At 44.3% G+C, this 19,216-nt stretch overlaps 1 protein-coding gene across 1 annotated transcript in view; it reads left to right on the forward strand.

The window, feature by feature from the left end:
* Positions 1 to 18,449, forward strand: part of spega (striated muscle enriched protein kinase a) — a 44,583-nt gene extending 26,134 nt beyond the window's left edge. Inside the window, exons 9-42 of the mRNA XM_061032205.1 lie at positions 320 to 477; positions 932 to 1,020; positions 1,179 to 1,354; positions 1,442 to 1,625; positions 1,744 to 1,817; positions 2,125 to 2,283; positions 2,377 to 2,566; positions 2,772 to 3,001; positions 3,088 to 3,207; positions 3,301 to 3,405; positions 3,592 to 3,798; positions 3,880 to 4,003; positions 4,627 to 4,799; positions 5,197 to 5,309; positions 5,444 to 5,612; positions 6,001 to 6,100; positions 6,809 to 7,009; positions 7,476 to 7,533; positions 7,617 to 7,694; positions 7,788 to 7,960; positions 8,064 to 8,090; positions 8,197 to 8,349; positions 8,446 to 8,488; positions 8,602 to 8,667; positions 9,043 to 11,725; positions 11,817 to 11,984; positions 13,230 to 13,352; positions 14,298 to 14,462; positions 14,648 to 15,251; positions 15,687 to 15,926; positions 16,019 to 16,242; positions 16,400 to 16,475; positions 16,813 to 16,962; positions 17,044 to 18,449. Of these exons, the coding sequence (XP_060888188.1) occupies positions 320 to 477; positions 932 to 1,020; positions 1,179 to 1,354; positions 1,442 to 1,625; positions 1,744 to 1,817; positions 2,125 to 2,283; positions 2,377 to 2,566; positions 2,772 to 3,001; positions 3,088 to 3,207; positions 3,301 to 3,405; positions 3,592 to 3,798; positions 3,880 to 4,003; positions 4,627 to 4,799; positions 5,197 to 5,309; positions 5,444 to 5,612; positions 6,001 to 6,100; positions 6,809 to 7,009; positions 7,476 to 7,533; positions 7,617 to 7,694; positions 7,788 to 7,960; positions 8,064 to 8,090; positions 8,197 to 8,349; positions 8,446 to 8,488; positions 8,602 to 8,667; positions 9,043 to 11,725; positions 11,817 to 11,984; positions 13,230 to 13,352; positions 14,298 to 14,462; positions 14,648 to 15,251; positions 15,687 to 15,926; positions 16,019 to 16,242; positions 16,400 to 16,475; positions 16,813 to 16,962; positions 17,044 to 17,281 (7,841 nt within the window). The 3' untranslated portion in view covers positions 17,282 to 18,449. The remainder of the gene's footprint in view (positions 1 to 319; positions 478 to 931; positions 1,021 to 1,178; positions 1,355 to 1,441; positions 1,626 to 1,743; positions 1,818 to 2,124; positions 2,284 to 2,376; positions 2,567 to 2,771; positions 3,002 to 3,087; positions 3,208 to 3,300; positions 3,406 to 3,591; positions 3,799 to 3,879; positions 4,004 to 4,626; positions 4,800 to 5,196; positions 5,310 to 5,443; positions 5,613 to 6,000; positions 6,101 to 6,808; positions 7,010 to 7,475; positions 7,534 to 7,616; positions 7,695 to 7,787; positions 7,961 to 8,063; positions 8,091 to 8,196; positions 8,350 to 8,445; positions 8,489 to 8,601; positions 8,668 to 9,042; positions 11,726 to 11,816; positions 11,985 to 13,229; positions 13,353 to 14,297; positions 14,463 to 14,647; positions 15,252 to 15,686; positions 15,927 to 16,018; positions 16,243 to 16,399; positions 16,476 to 16,812; positions 16,963 to 17,043) is intronic.
* Positions 18,450 to 19,216: the final 767 nt, after the last annotated feature.

A 19,216-nucleotide genomic window follows, 5' to 3' on the forward strand; every position in this document is an offset into this window, starting at 1 on the left:
TGTCCGTGTGTGTCCGTGTGTGTCTGTGTGTGGGAGCAAGTGGCCCACTCATATCGAACTCATCTTGGCAAAGAAAGTAATCTCCAGAAAAAAAGAGCAAAGCCTGTAAACATGGTCGCTCCGACGGATTGTAAACTCCTCAAGCTTTACCGAGCCTCCTCACTGGTGGCGCGTTGACCATATCTCAGAGATTTACACGTAATTACTCCGATTAAAAAGTGTGTAAATCAGAGCCAACTCTGTCATGAACTTCAGTTAAGTGAATTAGATTTACTTTCACACTTATGTGCAGTATTTTTCCTCCTTTTTTTTCTTCCAGAGCCGACCCACATGCAATGTGGGAAACCGGCCTCAGCAGTCAGAAGTCCCATCCAGTCAGACGAGGAGTATCTGAGCCCTCAGGAGGAGGCCATGGAGCTCGGGGAGCCACCTGCTCCCATTAAAAGGGTCCACTTCACAGAACCTCCGTCCTTCCAGGTAGGGGAGTCTCAGAAGTGGCACATTTATTTTGTGGTAATACATGTTTGAATGTACGGCTGCAGATAACAGTTGTTTATTTAGGTATTTAAAATCAAATTTTTATATAAATCATCTTCATTTATCTGTCAGAAAATGCTTAGAAAATAAACAGCAATTTCCCAGAGCCTAGGGCTGCATTTTCAATTTGCTTGTTTTTATCTGACAAACAGTGCATAACCTCAAAATACTCAACGCTCTGTTTTCATTTAAATGGAAAATAACGTAAAGCAATCACATTTCAGAAGCTGGTCGGTTCGGGGGTTTGGCACATTTTGATAGAATCAAAATTACTAGATGATGAAAAAAGCTGCAAATGAAAGATGTTGAAACAATGAGTTGATCATTTGATCTTCTTTCTCTTCATCCCTTCAGGTCCTAGTACATCATTAATAAAGTTGTCTTTGTTGAACAGGTGGCACCGTGTGATCAGAGTGTAACTGAAGGTCAAGATGTTGTCATCTCGGCGAGGATCAGAGGGCAGCCCAAACCCATGGTTTACTGGTCAGACACCTTCCCTGAGAGCTTGATTTACATGCATGTTTTTGTAGACACCTGAAGCTATTATCTCACAAGGTCGCCCACTGCTTCCCCTGTCAGACACACAGACGCACACAGCGCTTTATTAAACACCTGACTGAAACATCTTTGCTCTGACCCAGGCTGAAGGACAGAGTCGCGGTGAAGACAGCGGGGCGCTTTGCCGCGCGGGAGACGGGCGACAGCAGCAGTGAAATGAGAATCAGCTCTGCTCAGAGGTCAGACGCAGGACTCTACGTCTGCAAGATTATCAACGAGTACGGATCCAAGCAGGCCGAGTGCAGAGTGGATGTCAAAGGTTACTATCAGATAATTCAACTGTCTTGAACAAATATCTCATTGCAGTATTTTACGTCTGTTTTTTTTTTTCTATATTTGATCATAGCTGGAGCACAAACAGCTCTGAAAATCATCCGGGAGGTAGAAGACATGGCGGTGAGAGCTGGAGAGTCGGCCATGTTTGAATGTTACATGAGCGGTCCTCCAGACGTTGATGTGGACTGGCTGTCCAACGGGAAGCTGATCCAGCCGGCGCTGCTCAACTGCAAGATGCATTTTGATGGCAAGAGGTTGGTTTCTCATGCTCTTCGGTGACAACTATGTGTTTGAAAGATTTTTTTATTGAATGTAGAAATGTTGGTTTGCTTCATTGCTTGACTCACTTGTTATACTGTTAAATTCCTACAGGTGCCGTCTACTGCTAAACTCAGTGCACGAGGACGATAGTGGAGCGTACACCTGCAAGCTGAGCACTGCCAAAGGTGAGCTACAAACACTGTCCGCTTCATCTTCAAAGAAATGTTGAAAAATACATTTATGTAAGCATGTTTTCTGATTGTCTCTTCATTGATTGGAGGTTCTTTCTGTTTGTTGTTTTTTTTACAAGCTTGAAAAAAGGAATTTGTCTGCAGAATTCAAGGATTATTTGGTTTATAATTAATCTGAAACCTATCTAAACATATCCCCACTAGATTGAGTACATAATATATTGAGCTAAAAAGAAAGATAAATGCTAGATTTGTGTTGATCACAAACTTATTTGGATGGGACGTCTCTTTGCATTTACAGAGGAATTAACCTCAAGCGCAAACCTGAGAGTGTCCCCGTCCAAGGAGCCTCTGTTCACCCGTAAACTGGACATCCTGGAGGTCATTGAAGGTCGCATCGCCCGGTTTGACTGTAAGGTGAGCGGATCACCGGCTCCACGAGTCACATGGATGCACTTTGGTAAGATTTTCCAGCGTTTCTTTTCTACCGTATTGTTCTGTCGAGATGCAGAAATGAGATGCCTTGTTTGACGGTGCGTTAATGTTCTCCCAGAGACGAGAGTGGAGGAGAGCGATGACGTTTGCATCCTTCAGGAGGGGGGTCGCCACTCGCTTGTCATCACCCACGTGAGCGGCAACACAGAAGGCTTCTACACAGCCGTCGCGCAAAACATTCATGGAAAGTCTGAATGCACCGCTGAGCTCTACATGCAAGAACCTCGAGCTGCCATCGCCTCTCACTTGTAAGGAAAATAATCTATATGATGATGTATTTGCTTTAGTGTCTTTTTTAAAAGCTTTAAAAGGGCAAACAGATGATTTATGTTTTCAAGGGCAAAGCAAAAATGCTTCTGGAGAAAGAAAATAAATTTAAAGAGGCGAAAGCACATAAAAACAAAAAGTAAACCTGGTGACCTCTCAGTTTCTAATCTCCTTTCTTTCTTCCAGGTCAAAGCTGGAGAAGATGCCTTCCATCCCCGAGGAGCCCGAGGTGCTTGAGAGCGAGGTGGAGAGGAGGACAATGCCCGACTTTGTCAAACCTCTGGCTGACGTTGAGGTGATCGAAAGCAAAGAGGTCATGCTGAAATGCAAAGTGTCTGGGCTTCCCTACCCGACCATCGGCTGGTACCACAACGGGAAGCGAATCGAGAGCAGTGAAGAACGCAAAATGACCCAGCGTAAGAACAGGAACCGACCGCGGTCAAAGTTAAAGAATTGTTCTGGTGGAGATGAGAAAATGAAAACGTGTGTGTCTCTTCTTTAGACAGGGATGTCCACAGTTTGGTTATTCGGAGTGCTTGTCACTCTCATGGGGGCGTCTACAAGGCCGTCATCTCCAATAAAGTGGGCAAAGCCGCCTGCTACGCACATCTATACGTCACAGGTAGAGACGGAGGATTCATTTTGAATGCTAGAGTTGAGATCGTCCAGAATACGTCATTGGATATGTTTTCATTGTGTTCTCATTTGAAAATAGACGTTGTTCCTGACCCTCCTGACGGTCCTCCAGTGATCGAGGCTATCACAGGGAAAACGATAAGCCTCAGCTGGAAGAGACCAAAGAGGCTGGACACTTCATGTGGTAAATAAATGAGACGTTTGTGGTACCAGTTTTCATTTGTTGGCTTACAGCCCTTGCAGGGACTCATAATTAATGGTAACACATTTAAAAAACTAAAGAGAATCCGTTTTTTTCCTGCATCTTAAGAACCTCACTGTATTGTATTGTCGCCTGGATTTAGTAAAGGGCCATTTCATGTGTTTGCAGATGCTGGCTCCTTACTCTATGTGGTCCAGCAGCAGCCTCTGGGTTCGATCCAGTGGTCTGTGGCGGCGTCAAACCTTAGAGAGACCAACTTCACCGTCACCTCGCTGTCCAAGGGAGTCCGCTACGCCTTCAGAGTTCTGACCTCTACTGGAAAGACAACGAGCAAACCCTCACCCTCGACTGACCTGGTCCAGCTGCTGGACAGAGGTAAACGATTCAAACTGTTACAGATGAATGTTTTAAGTCAAACATGAGCCCTCTTTGATTTTGTAGCTTTTAATCTTGCAGGACCTTATTTGAGAAAAGCCCCGATCATTACGGACAAACCTGACGTCGTTTATGTGGTCGAGAACCAACCCGTGTGCATCACCATCACGCTGAACCACGTGCATGCAGTCGTCGTCTGGAAAAGGTTAGTCTCTCCATCTATTATCACAAGTGATGGCTTCGTAGACTGTAGAACTTGTTTTTATTGGTGCAAAATAATACAAGCAGTAATGTACCGACATCTGAGGTTTTGCAGAGGCTGCAGCTGAATGCATGAGTTTTAGATCTTTGTTTAAATGCTGTGACAGCGTCTGAAGTGCAGGAAGCTCATTTCAAACAAAGGGCTGCAGAGCTCACCTCTCAGGAGCCGGAGCACTGCTGGTTTTCATCTCATTTCTATGTACTTCAGAGAGTGTTTTATACATCGAAATAGATTATGCCAACACACTGATTCTCTAAGGAATCAAGAAGGTGTTTGTTACCTGGTGGTTTAATTTCTTGTATCCTTGTATCAAAAAATGAATTCCCTCTTAGAAAACTGCATGTCTCCATTGTCAAATCTATACCCTAAATTTGTTCCATTTATACTCTCAAGTAACCCTTACAAAATTCCCTTCTGTCTATTTAAGGAATACAGTAAGTCGTGTTTAGAATATGCACTGTCCCTGAGAAAATAAATCAATATCAGTCTTTCTTTTTAGTCTCTTTTTAGGCCTTGGTTTCTCATGTACAGCTCTGACTGTGTCATATTCTCTCTGCTGTTCCCAGGAGAGGGGCGGTGTTGGTCAACAAACCGGGAGCGTACGAGATGAGCATGCCGGACGACGACCAGCACACCCTCAAGCTTCAGCGGGTCAAGAGCACCGACATCGGTCAGCTGGTGGTCACCGCCAGCAACCAGTTTGGCAGCGACCTCTGCACGCTGCAGCTGGCCATGTCAGGTCAGTGCAGTTCAGGCGGGGCAACACACGATAAATTTAGAGCCTCTGCTCGAATCCAAAGAACTTACTACTGCTTACTTCTGACAGCAGCAGAGGCCAACAGGGAGAAGCAGTTTGGAATTTAACTTGAGCTTTTGCTATTTGGAGTACAGACTCATAGAAATAACTTTTAATGTTCCTTACTTTTGGACTCCTGCCGTGTTTATTCATACATGAGTTTAAAAAGGGCAGAGTAATCTTATAAGAAAGAGGACAAAATAATGTAGCTTCATACAGCAAGCCCTTTGTATGGTGGAAACTGTCCTGCAAGACCTTAAGCAAAGACTTCCAGCTCCACTATCCAGAAATGTTATCAACTCTAATGTATTGTTTTTCATCATGTCTGATTCTTCTGTAGTGCCTCCAAAGTTTGAATCCATCATGGAGGATGTGGACGTGAGCGTTGGGGAGACGACCCGCCTCGCCGTTGAGGTTGAAGGGAAACCAGACCCTGATATTCTGTGGTACAAGGTACGAGTCATGACAAGGATGTTTTTATTAATCACAGAAAATTAAGTCAGTTATTTTGTCTTCACTCATCAGTGATAAAACAACATGATCAGTGTCATCTTGGACCATACTGATGGTTTCTTGCTCTTTTGCAGGATGCCGTGCTTCTCACTGAGAGCAGCCACTTCACGTTTGTGTACGACGACCCCGAGTATTCCCTCGTCGTCCTGAACGCCCGCCCTGAACACTCCGGTGTGTACACCTGCACCTCGAAGAACCTGGCCGGCGCCAACTCCTGCAAGGCTGAGCTCACGGTTCATAAAGGTCTGCAACAGTACTGTCTGCAGAGGCAGGAACCATGCATGATTGCAAATTCCTGCAAATTCTCATGGTTTGGTTTGATATAAATGATCAATAAGTTGTTCATATATTAAAAAAAGAAAAGAAAATGGAGCTCCAACATGCTTTCCTCCATTCTCTGTTGGTATTTTATTTGAGATGATGTCCGTTCGCTGATGTACTACACTCAATATAAGCTAGCCGTTGTTGAAAATTGCACCTCTAAATCTACACCATATGGGCGTTACCACACAGCGTTTTGAGACTACAATATGAAACCATCTGTCTCTATGCTGGCACACACTTACAGCCAAACACACACACACACACACACACACACACACTTATAAAAGGCCTCTGTTGGTCCCCGCAGAGCGACAAGAAGCAGCCGAGCCAATGGAGGACGAGGGAACCATCCTGAGGAAGATGAGGCGCTTGACGGATTATTATGATGTCCATAAAGAGATCGGGAGGTGAGTGTGTGTGTGTGTGTGTGTGTGTGTGTGTGTGTGTGTGTGTGACCTACCACACACTCATGCTGTTTGCATCCAGCCACACAGCAATTACATGGACGTTAAAGGCTGTTTGAGGGTCGGGCTGTGGGAGGGACACGAGGCTGCACCTGCTGAACGACAGCAGACGAGCGATGAGTCACCAGACTGAGAGGAGGAAATACATCAGATTGCAGATGATTGTTTTGGTCTGACTTGCTGTAGACAGACATTGAATGTGAATTTAAGAGCGAAGAAATAAGCAGACGGTAGAAACTGTCACACAAGACACTCAAATACACGTCCAAAGGTTCATTTCTTCTCCGCAACATCACAAAAAACTCCCAAAGAGAATGAAAGTTCATTTTCTTGTAATATGGTTCTTTCATTTTCATTCAAATAGACAGCATGCACGTCTCACACAGAAATATAACTAACCTGTTGTTTTAAAGCCATTAATGAGAGATTGTGGCTCTTACAACATTTCAAAGATTACACCTCCACTCTCTGATGTTCTGACCTCATCTTATTTGTCAGACATGTGTCTTCTGTTAAAAATGGACAAAACAACCTTCCATGCTTGAATATTAGTTACATGGTGACTCCTCCTGCTGATATAAGTCAGAACAGAAGACAAACTACTTGTTCTGTACGTATTGAACCCAACATGTTTTCCCTGTTTGAACACAGGGGAGTCTTTTCTTATGTGAAGAGGGTGAATCAGAAGAAGGGAAAGGCCGAGTTTGCCGCCAAGTTCATCTCCGCTCGAGGGAAAAGGAAAGCTGTGGCCCTCAGAGAGATGGAGCTGCTGTCTGAGCTGGACAATGAGAGGATTCTCTATTTCCACGACGCCTTTGAGAAGAAGAACGTGGTGGTGCTCATCACAGAGTTGTATCCTTTTACTGCACTTTCACTTCCAATGACAGATAGACTGTTTGGCACTCTCTCTGGGTCCTGTTGTTTCTAAGATTATACACATTCTCATTATAGCCAAATTTGATCATATCTTTAATTCAGACATTACCCTTCCTTCAGCCCTCTTTCAAATGTCCTGCGCTTCATTGTGGAACACGAGTGCTCTTAAATGCATCTCAAGGACACTAAAGATCCACAGCATTAATCCTAATGTCTTCTGCAAAGCCCTGGAGGCATGAATGGAGTGCAGCACCGCTTTTTCTCTCTGACTCATTGCCGCTGACTGGAATTAGCCAGAGATGGGATGTGTGGGAGTTTTTGCTCATTTATAATTCATTTCTCATGCACCTACCTACCTACCTACCTACCTACCGCTTGGACTCTGCAGGCGAGTCGCAGCTTTGTTGTTTTTTTTTTTTTTTTCCTTAACTGCTGTACGAAGATGTCACGAGGAGTTGCTGGAAAGGATGGCCAAAAAAACAACAGTGAAGGAAGTGGAGGTTTGTTATGCTGCTGCTTACTGCACTGCGCTAACATTATGTAACATGACTTTTTCAATTCACTCCCGCCTGTTTCTCTAAAGATCCGCAGTAGTGTGCAGCAGGTTCTCGAAGGCCTTCGTTATCTTCACCAAAAAGACATCGGCCACCTTGATATAAAGGTATTAATCCATCACACTAACACTGTTGCATCAAATTCATTCATATAGTCTCTACTTTACAGTGTTGCTTTTCATTATTTTTTCCCCCTTCAGCCAGAAAATATTCTCATGGCAAGTCCTGGGAGCGACCAAATCCGCATTTGTGACTTTGGTAATGCAATTAAACTGGAGAAGTCGGAGGAGTTTTACTGCAAATACGGCACACCAGAATACGTCGCACCGGAGATCGTTAATCAAACTCCCGTCTCCACGGCAACAGACATATGGTGAGCCACCTGTTCCTGCAGGCACTACCTTGTTGTCTGCAAGAAAATAAAAAAAAGTGTTCAGAAAATGTACTTGTCACTCATCAGTGCTGCTCTCCCACAGGCCTGTTGGTGTCATCACTTACCTCTGGTATGTTTCATAGCGTTCTTACGACAGTATTTAAATCAGATTGTGTGCTTTCATTGTGCATATTTCAAAGCAAGCATCTATATCTTACATCTTTTTCTTTTTTCAGCTTGACTGGCGTGTCTCCTTTTGCTGGTGAGAACGACAGAGCGACCGCCTTAAACATCCGTAACTACAACGTGGCGTTTGAGGAGAGCATGTTTTCCGACCTCTGCAAGGAAGCCAAGGGATTTGTCATCAAACTTTTGGTGGTGGACAGACTGTACGAAGCGTAGAACTCTATCTTTGACCTTAATCATGTATTAATATTCTGTTGATTAGCTCCCTCTCCTCATGTCAAAAATGTTCTTTCCCCTAGGAGGCCGAGTGCCGTCGAGTGCCTTCGTCATCCTTGGTTCAAGGTTAGTCATGATTTAGCAGAATATCACCCCGCTTCAAACTCCTCCTGTGTCATAGGACTTTTATTTATATCTCAAGCAAGGTTAATGGTGACTCTGCTTGTTTTGTCTTACAGTCACCAACGAACAAGAGCATCAGCACAGCGATGCTGAAGCAAGTTTTGTCTAGAAGGCGATGGCAGGTAATCCCCCGTTGATGGCAAATTGATTGCCTACCATTTTATTCCATAAAGACTTTGTATTCATCAGAGAGTTTGGAAGAGTCCATTATTCACCAAACTTCAGTATTTTCTTCATGAAGCTTAAACAGAGTACAGTGAAACCTCTCAAACTGTCAGGATGAAGCTGAGATGAATGCTTTTCATGTCTTTGTAGATATTACTTTTCAGTCCATTTCAAATGAGCAACAAACACTTTGAGTTAGCGAAAGTTCTTTCTGACAGAAGCAGCCCACTAACTCAGAATGAATCAGTTTGACTCTGCATTATGCATATGAAGTAGGGCAATTTGATAAAGAAGTGTTCTATCTCATGTTCTCTTTGGTCTTTTTTTTCCAGCGCTCTCTTATCAGCTACAAATCCAAGATGGTGATGCGCACGATCCCGGAGCTTTTGAATGACTCATCCAGCCACGTCTCCATCGCTGTGGCACGGCACTTAAAAGAAGGATCCCCTCCGCCCTCCTCCTCCTCAGACTCGGATGCAGATGTGGATGAGCTCCCCTTTATTCCTATGCCCCTGTCCATGGTCTTTTCCAGTTCTAGGGTCTCCCTTAATGAGATCCCAGGGGACGAAGACGCAACTATGCGGCCCAACCTGGCTACAGATGGGGCGAGGAGAAAGGACAACATGGAGATATCAGGCACAAGAGGAGGGGCCGACAAAAGACAAAACGATGAAGAAGAAACTGCTAATGAGGAGAAAATGGAAAAGACAAAACGAGCTCCTCTTCAGAAAGGATCAAGTGTGGAGTCTGAGGATTCGCAGACAAAAACCCGGCGGGCGACTATGAGACGAGGCAGCTCTGCTGATTCAGCACTGCTCCTCCACATCGACCCAGAAGAGGGAGAGTCAAATAAAGATTCTGAAGCAGGTAACAAGAGCCTGAAAAAAGCTGTTTCTATGGAACTACCCAATCGCAGCCCAAGCCCCGGAGCGGCACAATTAAGCCAGGAGGATTACGCCCTGAAACTGGAACTGATGAGACAGCGGCTGCTCAGGGGAGGAAGCAGTGACAAAAAGATGAGCGGTCTTCGAGGGCCTTTGTTTGAAACACTCGGCATGGAAGATGAGCGACGCACGGGGTCACTGGATCGCAATTTAAGGAAATCTAGAACGGCAACCTCAACGCTCACGAGAGCAGCGTCCACTGAGACTCCTGGAGAGGACATGCCAAAGACCAAAGTGTTTCGTAAAAGCACCTCCTTCACTCAGGGCGATTCTGAGCCCATGCCCCTGCACCGCAGGTTCGGAGCCCCCTTAGAGATCCCATCAGCAGGCAATGGTAGCATCGATGGGAAGAAGCTTCAAGAGGCGACCTCAATGTCAGCACTAACAGAACAAATATCTCTAGAGTCTACCTCGCCTATGAATAGGACTTCCTTTATATTCCCAACATCAGGAAGATCGGACCAACAGAACAATGAGAAGGGACTTGAGCACATACAAAGTATGAGTGACGAGATTACAGAAAAAAGGACCAAAAATCAGTTAGAACAGGCAGACAAAATAGAATCAGAGTCTAGATCCCCTTCTGTAGTTACACCTATAATCGTTATCGAGGAGGATGACGAGGAAGACGACAGGAAAGAGAATCAGGAGTTACATATTGATGAAAAAGTTATGAAGGGAAACGAGGAATTGGCACAAAAAAGTAAGGCGTCATCTGCATATGACAGTAACCTGCAATCTCAAACATCAGACAAAACCCAACCAAAAAAACAAGCAAATTCAAACGATACAAAGTCTGCAGATAACCCAACATTACCTGAACATGCAGCAGTGTTTGCCAAAGTAGCAACAGGGGAGAGATCTCCTGTTTCCACATCATCAAACCCTGATCTCTCCGCCCTCCCCCGCCAGCCTGTGCTCCGAACAGACATAAAAGACATCGACTCGGAGGAGCTCTTTGAAGCTCGGTTTAAGAAGAGGGAGTCATCCCTGACCCGCGGCCTTCGAAAACTGACCAGAAATAAATCAGAGGAAAAATCACCTGTGCTCAGCCGAAAAGGAGTGGAGGGGGGCGAGGAGGTGTACAGGCCGGGGCCGAGGGGGGCTCCGCTTGAAATGGTATCCAGAGGACTGCAGGAGAAGTCCAAATCTGTCCAGGATCTAAGAGAAGAAGATAAGGAAACAGGGCTCAGTCTGATGGGGAGGTTTTCCCTGCGGAGTAAGAGGTCAACATCTGTCGATAAGAAGGGGGAGAAACCAAAGGAGGAAAAGCAACAGGATGTGAAGGAAACTGCAGTTAGTAAGAGGGTTTCATGGGCAATTGGTCGCAGCAAGTCTCTGGATACAAAGGAGCTGAGCAGTGCACAGAGGCAGCTGGATGAAAAAGAACAAAGGAAAGCGGAAGAGTCATCAGTTTCTGCAATGAGGAGAAAGTTTGAGTCCAAAGTGGCTGGAATCTCTGCCAAAATCAGGACCCAGTCAGAGGAGAGGAAGGATAAAGACCCCGAGGGGAGTCAGAAGGATCTGGCGCTAAAAGATTTGAAGAAAGTCTCGGACTCCCCTGTTCTGGCAATGAAGAACAAGTTTGAAAACAAAGTGGCAGGAATTTCCAGCAAAATCCGGAGTCAATCTGAGGAGAGAAAAGAAGACACAGAAGGGAAGAGGACACCCCTGTTTGCTCGCCATCGTCATTCCCAATCCGAGGGGCGTGGCCTCAAAGGAATGGGCATCCCCGAGAATCAACTCGCCAATCAAACCGGTGCTGGTGCATCCAAAGAATCAATTGAATCCACTTCGAGCGTCCAATCTGAAAGTGACAGGCGATCGAGGTGGGACAGGTGGGGTTTATCGAGGAGTAAGAAAGACAAAACCCCTTCTCAATCTGATCTGCCGTCATCCGTCCCCAAAGAGGAGGGCGTGTCCAAGAGCCAGCAGTTCATCCGCTCTGCCTCGGATTTCGCCCCCGTGTTTCACATCAAACTGAAAGACCACGTCTTATTGGAGGGGGAGCCCGTCACTCTGAGCTGCCTCCCAGCTGGAAGCCCACATCCGGAAATCACATGGATGAAAGGTTTCTCATCAAACAGTCTCTCTGGCATTGTCGTTGATACATCCAGAAGCATCTGTTTGTCTTCTCACTGCTCCATTTTCTCTCCTTCCAGATCGTAAACCCCTCGAGGTGGAAGACCGAGTCAGCCTCGTCTCCCACCCAGATGGCCGTCAGCTTCTTATGATCATGAAGTCCAGCCGGAGGGATGCTGGAGTTTATGAATGTGTCGCTACCAACCCCATAGCTACCATCACCACCTCCTGCACACTCTCCATAGCCTGTAAGTATCCCACAGTGAGTCCAAAGTTCATTTGTTATTTAGTCCAACGGCAAAATGGAGATCTCTGATGTCAGCGCTGCAAATTGAATTAGTTCTTTTTCCAGGAGTTTGAGGGCTTCGTTCCTTTTATGGTCATACGGTAATTATCAGTAAAGTATGATGTATTTTACCTAATTACATTTTTAATAGCAGGAAGAATGCTTTGACTATTAATCCAGCTGGCATGAATATTAATGTCAACAGATTAGCTTTACAGTAGATTGATTTAATGGATTCTTGGCTTCTCTGGTGTTCATCATGTATAAGAATAAATGATGCTTCCATGCCTTTGCACAAATGGTGTGTAATGAGAACAGCGCTGCTTCCATTCACAGCTCACAAATCCAATAATAATAATAAGACCTTTGAGGCGTCGGTGGGGAATATATTTCTCAGCTGTCTGGTTCGATCTGTTGCATTTGAACTTGATTTGTTACGGCTTTGGACATTTAGTGTTACTAATCTCAAGCGATGGAGCTCCTCGACTTTCCCTGATAATCTATCAGCGGTGTGAAAAAAACTTCTGACATCTTATCTCGCCTGAACAAATGGGTTCTTTGTTTCTGCATTTTAGAATTAAGGGATGTACAGTTGTTGTGTCAAGTTTGGTTTGATGTAACGACAAACGTATCATGAGAAACTGGAAAAAAACTGAGCATCAAACACAGACAGTGTAAACCACAGCTTCATGAGACAATGACCATCAATATGTATCAAACAGACAATACATCAGGATGTTATTGATTGAAAACTGGGTGTCACAGTAAAAAAAAATCACCCTCGGAAAATGAGTAACAATGCAGGCACCATGCAAAGATTACAGAAACTCTTTTTTATGGAAGCTTGGAAAGGACATAGTTCAGTCTCGCCCGTGTGGTTTAACAGTCTTAAAGCATTGCACTCATACTCATAAAAACACTGTTGTAGTCACACTTGTAAAACCATGCACACTTCACAGTGATACTCCCTGCACACGACACACACACACACACACACACACCCTTTAAGCCTCAGAACAGTGAAAAGAACTGCACAGACAAGAAGGAACACCTTTGAGCTTAAAAAACCCACAGGAGCATCTTCATTTTTAAAAATGTGACGAAAAAAATCTCCGATACAGTCTTCATGCCACTTTACACTGATTAAAACATGTTGTTTTTTTGCACTCCTTTTTTAATTTCCTACCTCCCTCTCGCCCTTCTTAAGGTGTCCCAAAACGGCCCGGGACCCCTGAAGTCCCCCAGACTTACAACAACACGGCCCTGGTGCTGTGGAAGCCCGCAGACACCAAGTCTCCATGCAGCTACAACCTGGAGAGAAAGACAGAAGGTGGGGGAGAAGGGACTTTTTTTATTTATCATTTTCTAGGATACCGTTGTTGTTGCTTTCAAAACTACATCCCCTTGTATTTGATTACTGTCAGGAAAGTGAAATCACACTCAAACATTTTAGCTCCAGGAAGGTGTCAGTGTTTGAAAAGCTCTGACAATATTTGTCTTTGTAGCGAATGTGGAGAAGGGCTTGTGGAAATAAGTTTCCTAATCCACAGACACCAATTAGAGCGAGAAAATGAGTCGGTCCACGAGGGAATACAAACTGTACTCAAACTGCTGCTGAAGCTTTTTGTCATTATGCAACTTTAATCATAGTTATGTCATAATGCCGGCGATGAAAATGAAGTCTGCAAAACTTGAAGAGGCAGACTCAGAGCTCGTTAATATTTATTGAACTTTTTGAGCCTGATGGACTTCGGGCATGTTTTACCTCGTCGCCTCATTCTGAATTACATCTTTACCAGGCAGCGTAGACGTTCTCATAGTGAAGTGCTTTAGCAGCCAATGCACATTTAAGTCAGGTCTGTTTTACGGTGGATGAAAAATAAACATGATACTTTGACAGATCATTTCAGCAGACAGTATTAAATAGTTTGTTTAGACATCACAGTTTACAGAACACATGATTTAAAGACTTAGTTTAGTCTGTGAACATAGAGTATCTCCGGTGTATTGTTTGACAACACCGCCATCTGGTGTTCAACTTGTGAACTGCGACAAGCAGCTTAATTCAAAGAGAACAAAACCAAACAAGATTGTTTTTACTCCACTTTTTACATTTTCCCCCCCAAAAATATTTAATTATAAACATCTTTTGATCTAGTTTGGATGCCTAAATAAATAAATAAAAATATATTCAGCATTTATTAGCCTCTTCTGTAACTCTTGATTTATTCACTAAGAACATAATCATTCATTTCTTTGGCCCTCTCTTCTGCAGGTGATTCTAAGTGGCTGACTGTAGCCACGGGGGTTGTCGACTGTTACTACAACGTCTCAGATTTACCACCAGGGGGCACCTTTAGGTTCCGTGTCTGCTGTGTGAACAAGGCAGGACAGGGGCCACACAGCAGCAGCTCTGCTCCAGTCAGCCTGGACTCTACAGGTACATCTGCACACTGTTCAAATAATAATTATCTGGATATTGGTCTATATACGAATATGAATACAAGTAAGGTAAATATAAAAGAATAAAATGATGCAATTAAAAAGTTAAATCCTCTAAAGAACATATTTTTCACAAGGTTAGGAATCAGATGTGTTTCATTCTGTGTTTTTTTTTTCCAACAGCTGGACGAGCTCCACCTGCCGTAGCTGTTGTACAAACTGCTCCAGCTCCACCTGTTGTCACCTCCTCAGTGACCGTACCCCCTCTCAAACCAGTCCAGAGCAGCGCTCCGAGGATAACCGTCTCCACCATCACCTCCACCTCCACCTCTCCTACTCATGCAGTCTCTCCTTCTGCTCCACCTGCAGGAGAAACGACCAAGGACACTCAAAAAATAAACCCCACTCTTCCCTCGTCACCCCCAGTCAAAGCTCCTCCTCCATTTGTCCTCCCCAAACCACAGAGTCCTATAAACGTGGTGTCTCCTATGACCCAGACCCCACCTTTATCCCTGCCTCCTCCTCTTGTGACTCCACCAGCAACTCCCCCCAAACCCACTGTGGCTTCTGTGCCTCAGTATGTCCCAACCACCACCGTCACCGCTCGAGTGGCCCCGAGTCCTGTCTCCTTTACCCCACAAGTGCTGCAGAGCTCCAGCCTGAGCCCCATCGCCGACGGGGCCAATACCCCCACCAGAGCAACCCCATCAGGACGAGCTACACCCTCCACTACGCTACGTCAGGGGGTGCCACAGAAACCGTACACTTTCTTAGATGAGAAAGCAAGGTGAGAGACATGTGGAAAAAATCTAAGTGAGGCGACTTTTTAACAGGAATATATATTTTTTTTTTTAATCAGTCGTGTAACATGATGTAAAACTCAACTAGTAAACGCTTCATGACTTATTTTAGACTACAAGAATTTGTTGCTGATCTATAAAAGCAGCCGTGAAAACCCACTTAAAGCAGACCTGAGTAGCTGCTGATCCCCATAAAACAAGTTAATTACATTTCTTTCATTTCATGCTCTGCTTTATTGACTGATAATTAATCACACTTTCAGACCTCCCACTGACTGACACTCAGACTGCTGATCAAGGGACATCTGTACGGGTTTTATGTTTTAAAGTGATGTTACTTAAGTTGTAGTTGTAGGCGTACACACACAAAGCAACAGAGGAACAAAAAAAAATGTGATTTCTATCGGCTTGTTTTTTCTCAGGGGTCGTTTTGGAGTCATACGAGAGTGCCGCGAGAACTTGACGGGCAAAATCTACATGGCTAAGATCATTCCCTACAGCCAGGAGGACAAACAGGGCATCTTGAAGGAGTACGAGATCCTGAAGTCGCTCCACAATGAGAAGGTCATGGCCCTGCACGAAGCCTACGTGACACCGCGCTACCTGGTGCTGGTGGCTGAGTACTGCACGGGCAAAGAGCTCCTGTACAGCCTCATAGACCGGTAGGAGAGGGGATGTGGCACCTCCAGAAAATCCCAAAAAATGTTCCATCAACTAAAACAAATAAAAAAACGTCCTCTCCTGCTTCTGACAGATTCCGATACTCTGAGGATGACGTCGTTGGCTACTTAGTCCAGATCCTGCAAGGGGTCGAGTACCTCCACAACCGCCGCGTCCTCCACCTGGACCTGAAGCCCGACAACATCATGGTGACCAACCTGAACGCCATCAAGATCGTGGACTTTGGCAGCGCTCAGAGCTTCAACCCGCTCAGCCTCAAACACCGAGAGTCAGGAGCAGGGACGCTGGAGTACATGGGTGAGCACAGAAATCCACACAGGAATAAAAAAAGAAAATCACTTTTGACCCCTGAATCATAAAGTAAACCTGCCTTTGAAGTTTCATAGATCCAACTCGATGACACTGATCTTACCATTTCCAATTTCTCATCCTCTTAAAAAAAATGCAATCCAAGCCCCTGAGATGGTGAAAGGGGAAGTGGTGGGGCCTCCTGCAGATATTTGGAGCGTTGGAGTCGTCGCACACATCATGTAAGAGAGTTCACTCAGATTTATTTCACTTCACTTAAACAATCAGCTGGCTAATGTTCTCACAGCTCTGTGAAACACTCAGGAAAAAGAACATGCTTCCTCTCTTCACATCTACCAAAAGTCGTGCAGCTCAGCTCAGTTTTACATTCAAGCGTCCTAAAACAAACATTTCTGAAGGGATTTCATACAGGATTAGTTCCAATTAACACAAAAGATGTGATCGACTTCTTGATATATTTGATGTTTACTTGATTGTGAGCTCAATCAAATGAACACAAAAATCTTCAACTGTGTTTTAGTCATTTTTTAACCTTGATTTTTGCTTTCTTAACTGCAGGCTTGGTGGGCGGTTGCCCTTTGAAGATAAAGACCCCGTCCAAGTGGAATCCAAAATCCTGATGGCCAAGTTTGACCCCTCAAAACTCTACCCTAATGTGTCCCAAAGTGCCTCTGCCTTTCTCAAGAAGATGTTGAGCAGTTACCCATGGTGAGGGCATACGCAATGTTCACTTTACACTCCTGTTAAGAGAAGAAAGAAATAATGAAATTCTGTCGTCTGTACTTTCAGGGCTCGCCCGACGACGCGTGACTGCTTCACCCAGGCCTGGCTGCAGGACTCGTACCTGATGAAGCTGAGGAGACAGACCCTCACCTTCACCTCCGGCCGCCTCAAAGAGCTCCTGGTGGAGCAACAAAGCCGCCGCGCAGAGGACGCCGTCAAGCACAAGGTGCTGCTGCGCACCTACCAGAGCTCACCCAAGTCTCCGGGCTCTGGGAGCACATCGCATGTCTCCGGCCCGAAGTGAAAACGCAGCGACGCACATCTGTGTTGGAACTTTTTGCATCTTAAGTCGTCTGTGAACCAACTGTGCATGAAAACTGTCCCGCCTGGGGATGTGCAGACAGATGGAAAAAGCAGAAATATCTAAGGAGAAAAGGAAGGGGATTCGGTTTTATTGTGGATGACTTCAACATTCAACACAAGTGGGATTCAAAGAGGAAACCAGAACATAAAGAGAAGCAGACACAGTATCCTTTTTTATGAATGGATGAAATTCAGACCTGCCCGTTATCCTCTGAAAGGACACAGGACGATCTCCGGTTTTCTTTGATTGCACAATTTCTCTGCCACATTGTGAGTTCTGAAATTGCACATTCGAAAACCGTTGGTTCTCCACTCTGCACGATCAGCCTGGAACATTAGCGTGCATCATTAGCATTTCTACTCATTTATGTCCCTGAATTTAGTAGTCAACAACTCATGTGAGTGTACCACGACGATTTAAGCTGCTAATTTATTTTTGCATTTACTTCTTCATTTTAAAAACCAAAAATAGATTGTTTACTTTTTCATGTTAATTTATTTGCATGTGTTTGCGCGCGTTAGCATTTTAGATCCACTTTTTGAATACGAATGGAAGGGGAGAAAATCCAAACAAAAACAAGGAGAGTCTTTGTGATCGGTGTTAGGATTCAAGAAGTACTCAATTTGAGGATGAGCTCGGACTCTTTTGGTCTAACTTCTCGTTCTGTGGTTAAACTGAACTCTAAGTGTAATAAAAAGCAGTCCGTAAGTTGCTGTTGTTTCTCAGTATTACCCGTCGGATCACCCAGTCAGTGCCTGAATCGGATAAATATCCAAAATCTTGATCTTGTAAATGTGTCTCCATTGGTTCTAATTTACAATCGATGAATTCTTTGAACATGGCAAATGTTTGACTGCAATATTTGGACTTTAGAAACACACAGATGCTTCTAGATTCTTACACACAAGCGTACATGGAGAACATGCAGTCCTTGTAATAATAGATCGTCTCTTGTGTATTGATCTATCGCAGTGTTCCTTTTTGTAAGAATTTGGACGGTTGAAGATTTGTAAATGTACCAATTTGCGGTGTTTATATGTGGAAAGAAGTTGAAAATGTTTTTATGAGATAGTCTGTAATAAACTATTGATACAATTGAGAAAAGGAATTTGTTTTTCTCTCTGCATTGATGTTTTTTTTAGGGATTTTGAAATGCCTCCTGAGTACATTGACGTGATGTTTAACTTTCTAATAAAAGGCCTTGGCTATCGTCTCTCCTCTAGGCTCCCTGAAAACCTCAAGGACCACTTATGATGCCTCAAGTCTGCTACGTGAACCTCTAAACAACCAATGTGGCAGTAGCAGCTCTTTCCATCTCTGTGACTGTTTTCCTGTTCACTTTATCTGCATTATACAAAAGACAGAACATAATTCTTCATACAAAGGTTTCAAAAATTAAAGCAATACAAAGGTAAACGCAATAAATACAGGTTAAGAAATACCATTGTTAAACATGTGCATAACACTTTAAAAAAGCTGTGTCTAATATTTACTTTCTATGGTCTACACATGAAGCCAGACTTCAGTCAGCTTCTGTAGTTTTGCAAAGAAAAAAGTATAAAAAGCGCAGAGAAAGAACTGCACTTGTGCGACGCTCCCTGACTTCATGGCGGTTTCAAGGGGACCCAAACTGGGCGTTTCTTTGCTTCTGCAGAAAGTTTGACTCTGTAGCAAGTTGTAGCAACAGCTGTCCTTACACAACATCTGTAAAAACACATCAGCTACATATACACACTATTCAGTCCGTATGTGGTGAAAACACAGTGAGTGAGGTCACGCTTTAACATCATTTCTAGTTTTCGGTATTATCTGATATCACAGGACTGTCCACTAGCTGAGATTTGAGCGTCGATGCAGCTTTCACATGAGCTACGT

The sequence above is a fragment of the Labrus mixtus genome, chromosome 24 (genome assembly GCF_963584025.1).
Source record: "Labrus mixtus chromosome 24, fLabMix1.1, whole genome shotgun sequence".
Lineage (NCBI taxonomy): Eukaryota > Metazoa > Chordata > Actinopteri > Labriformes > Labridae > Labrus > Labrus mixtus.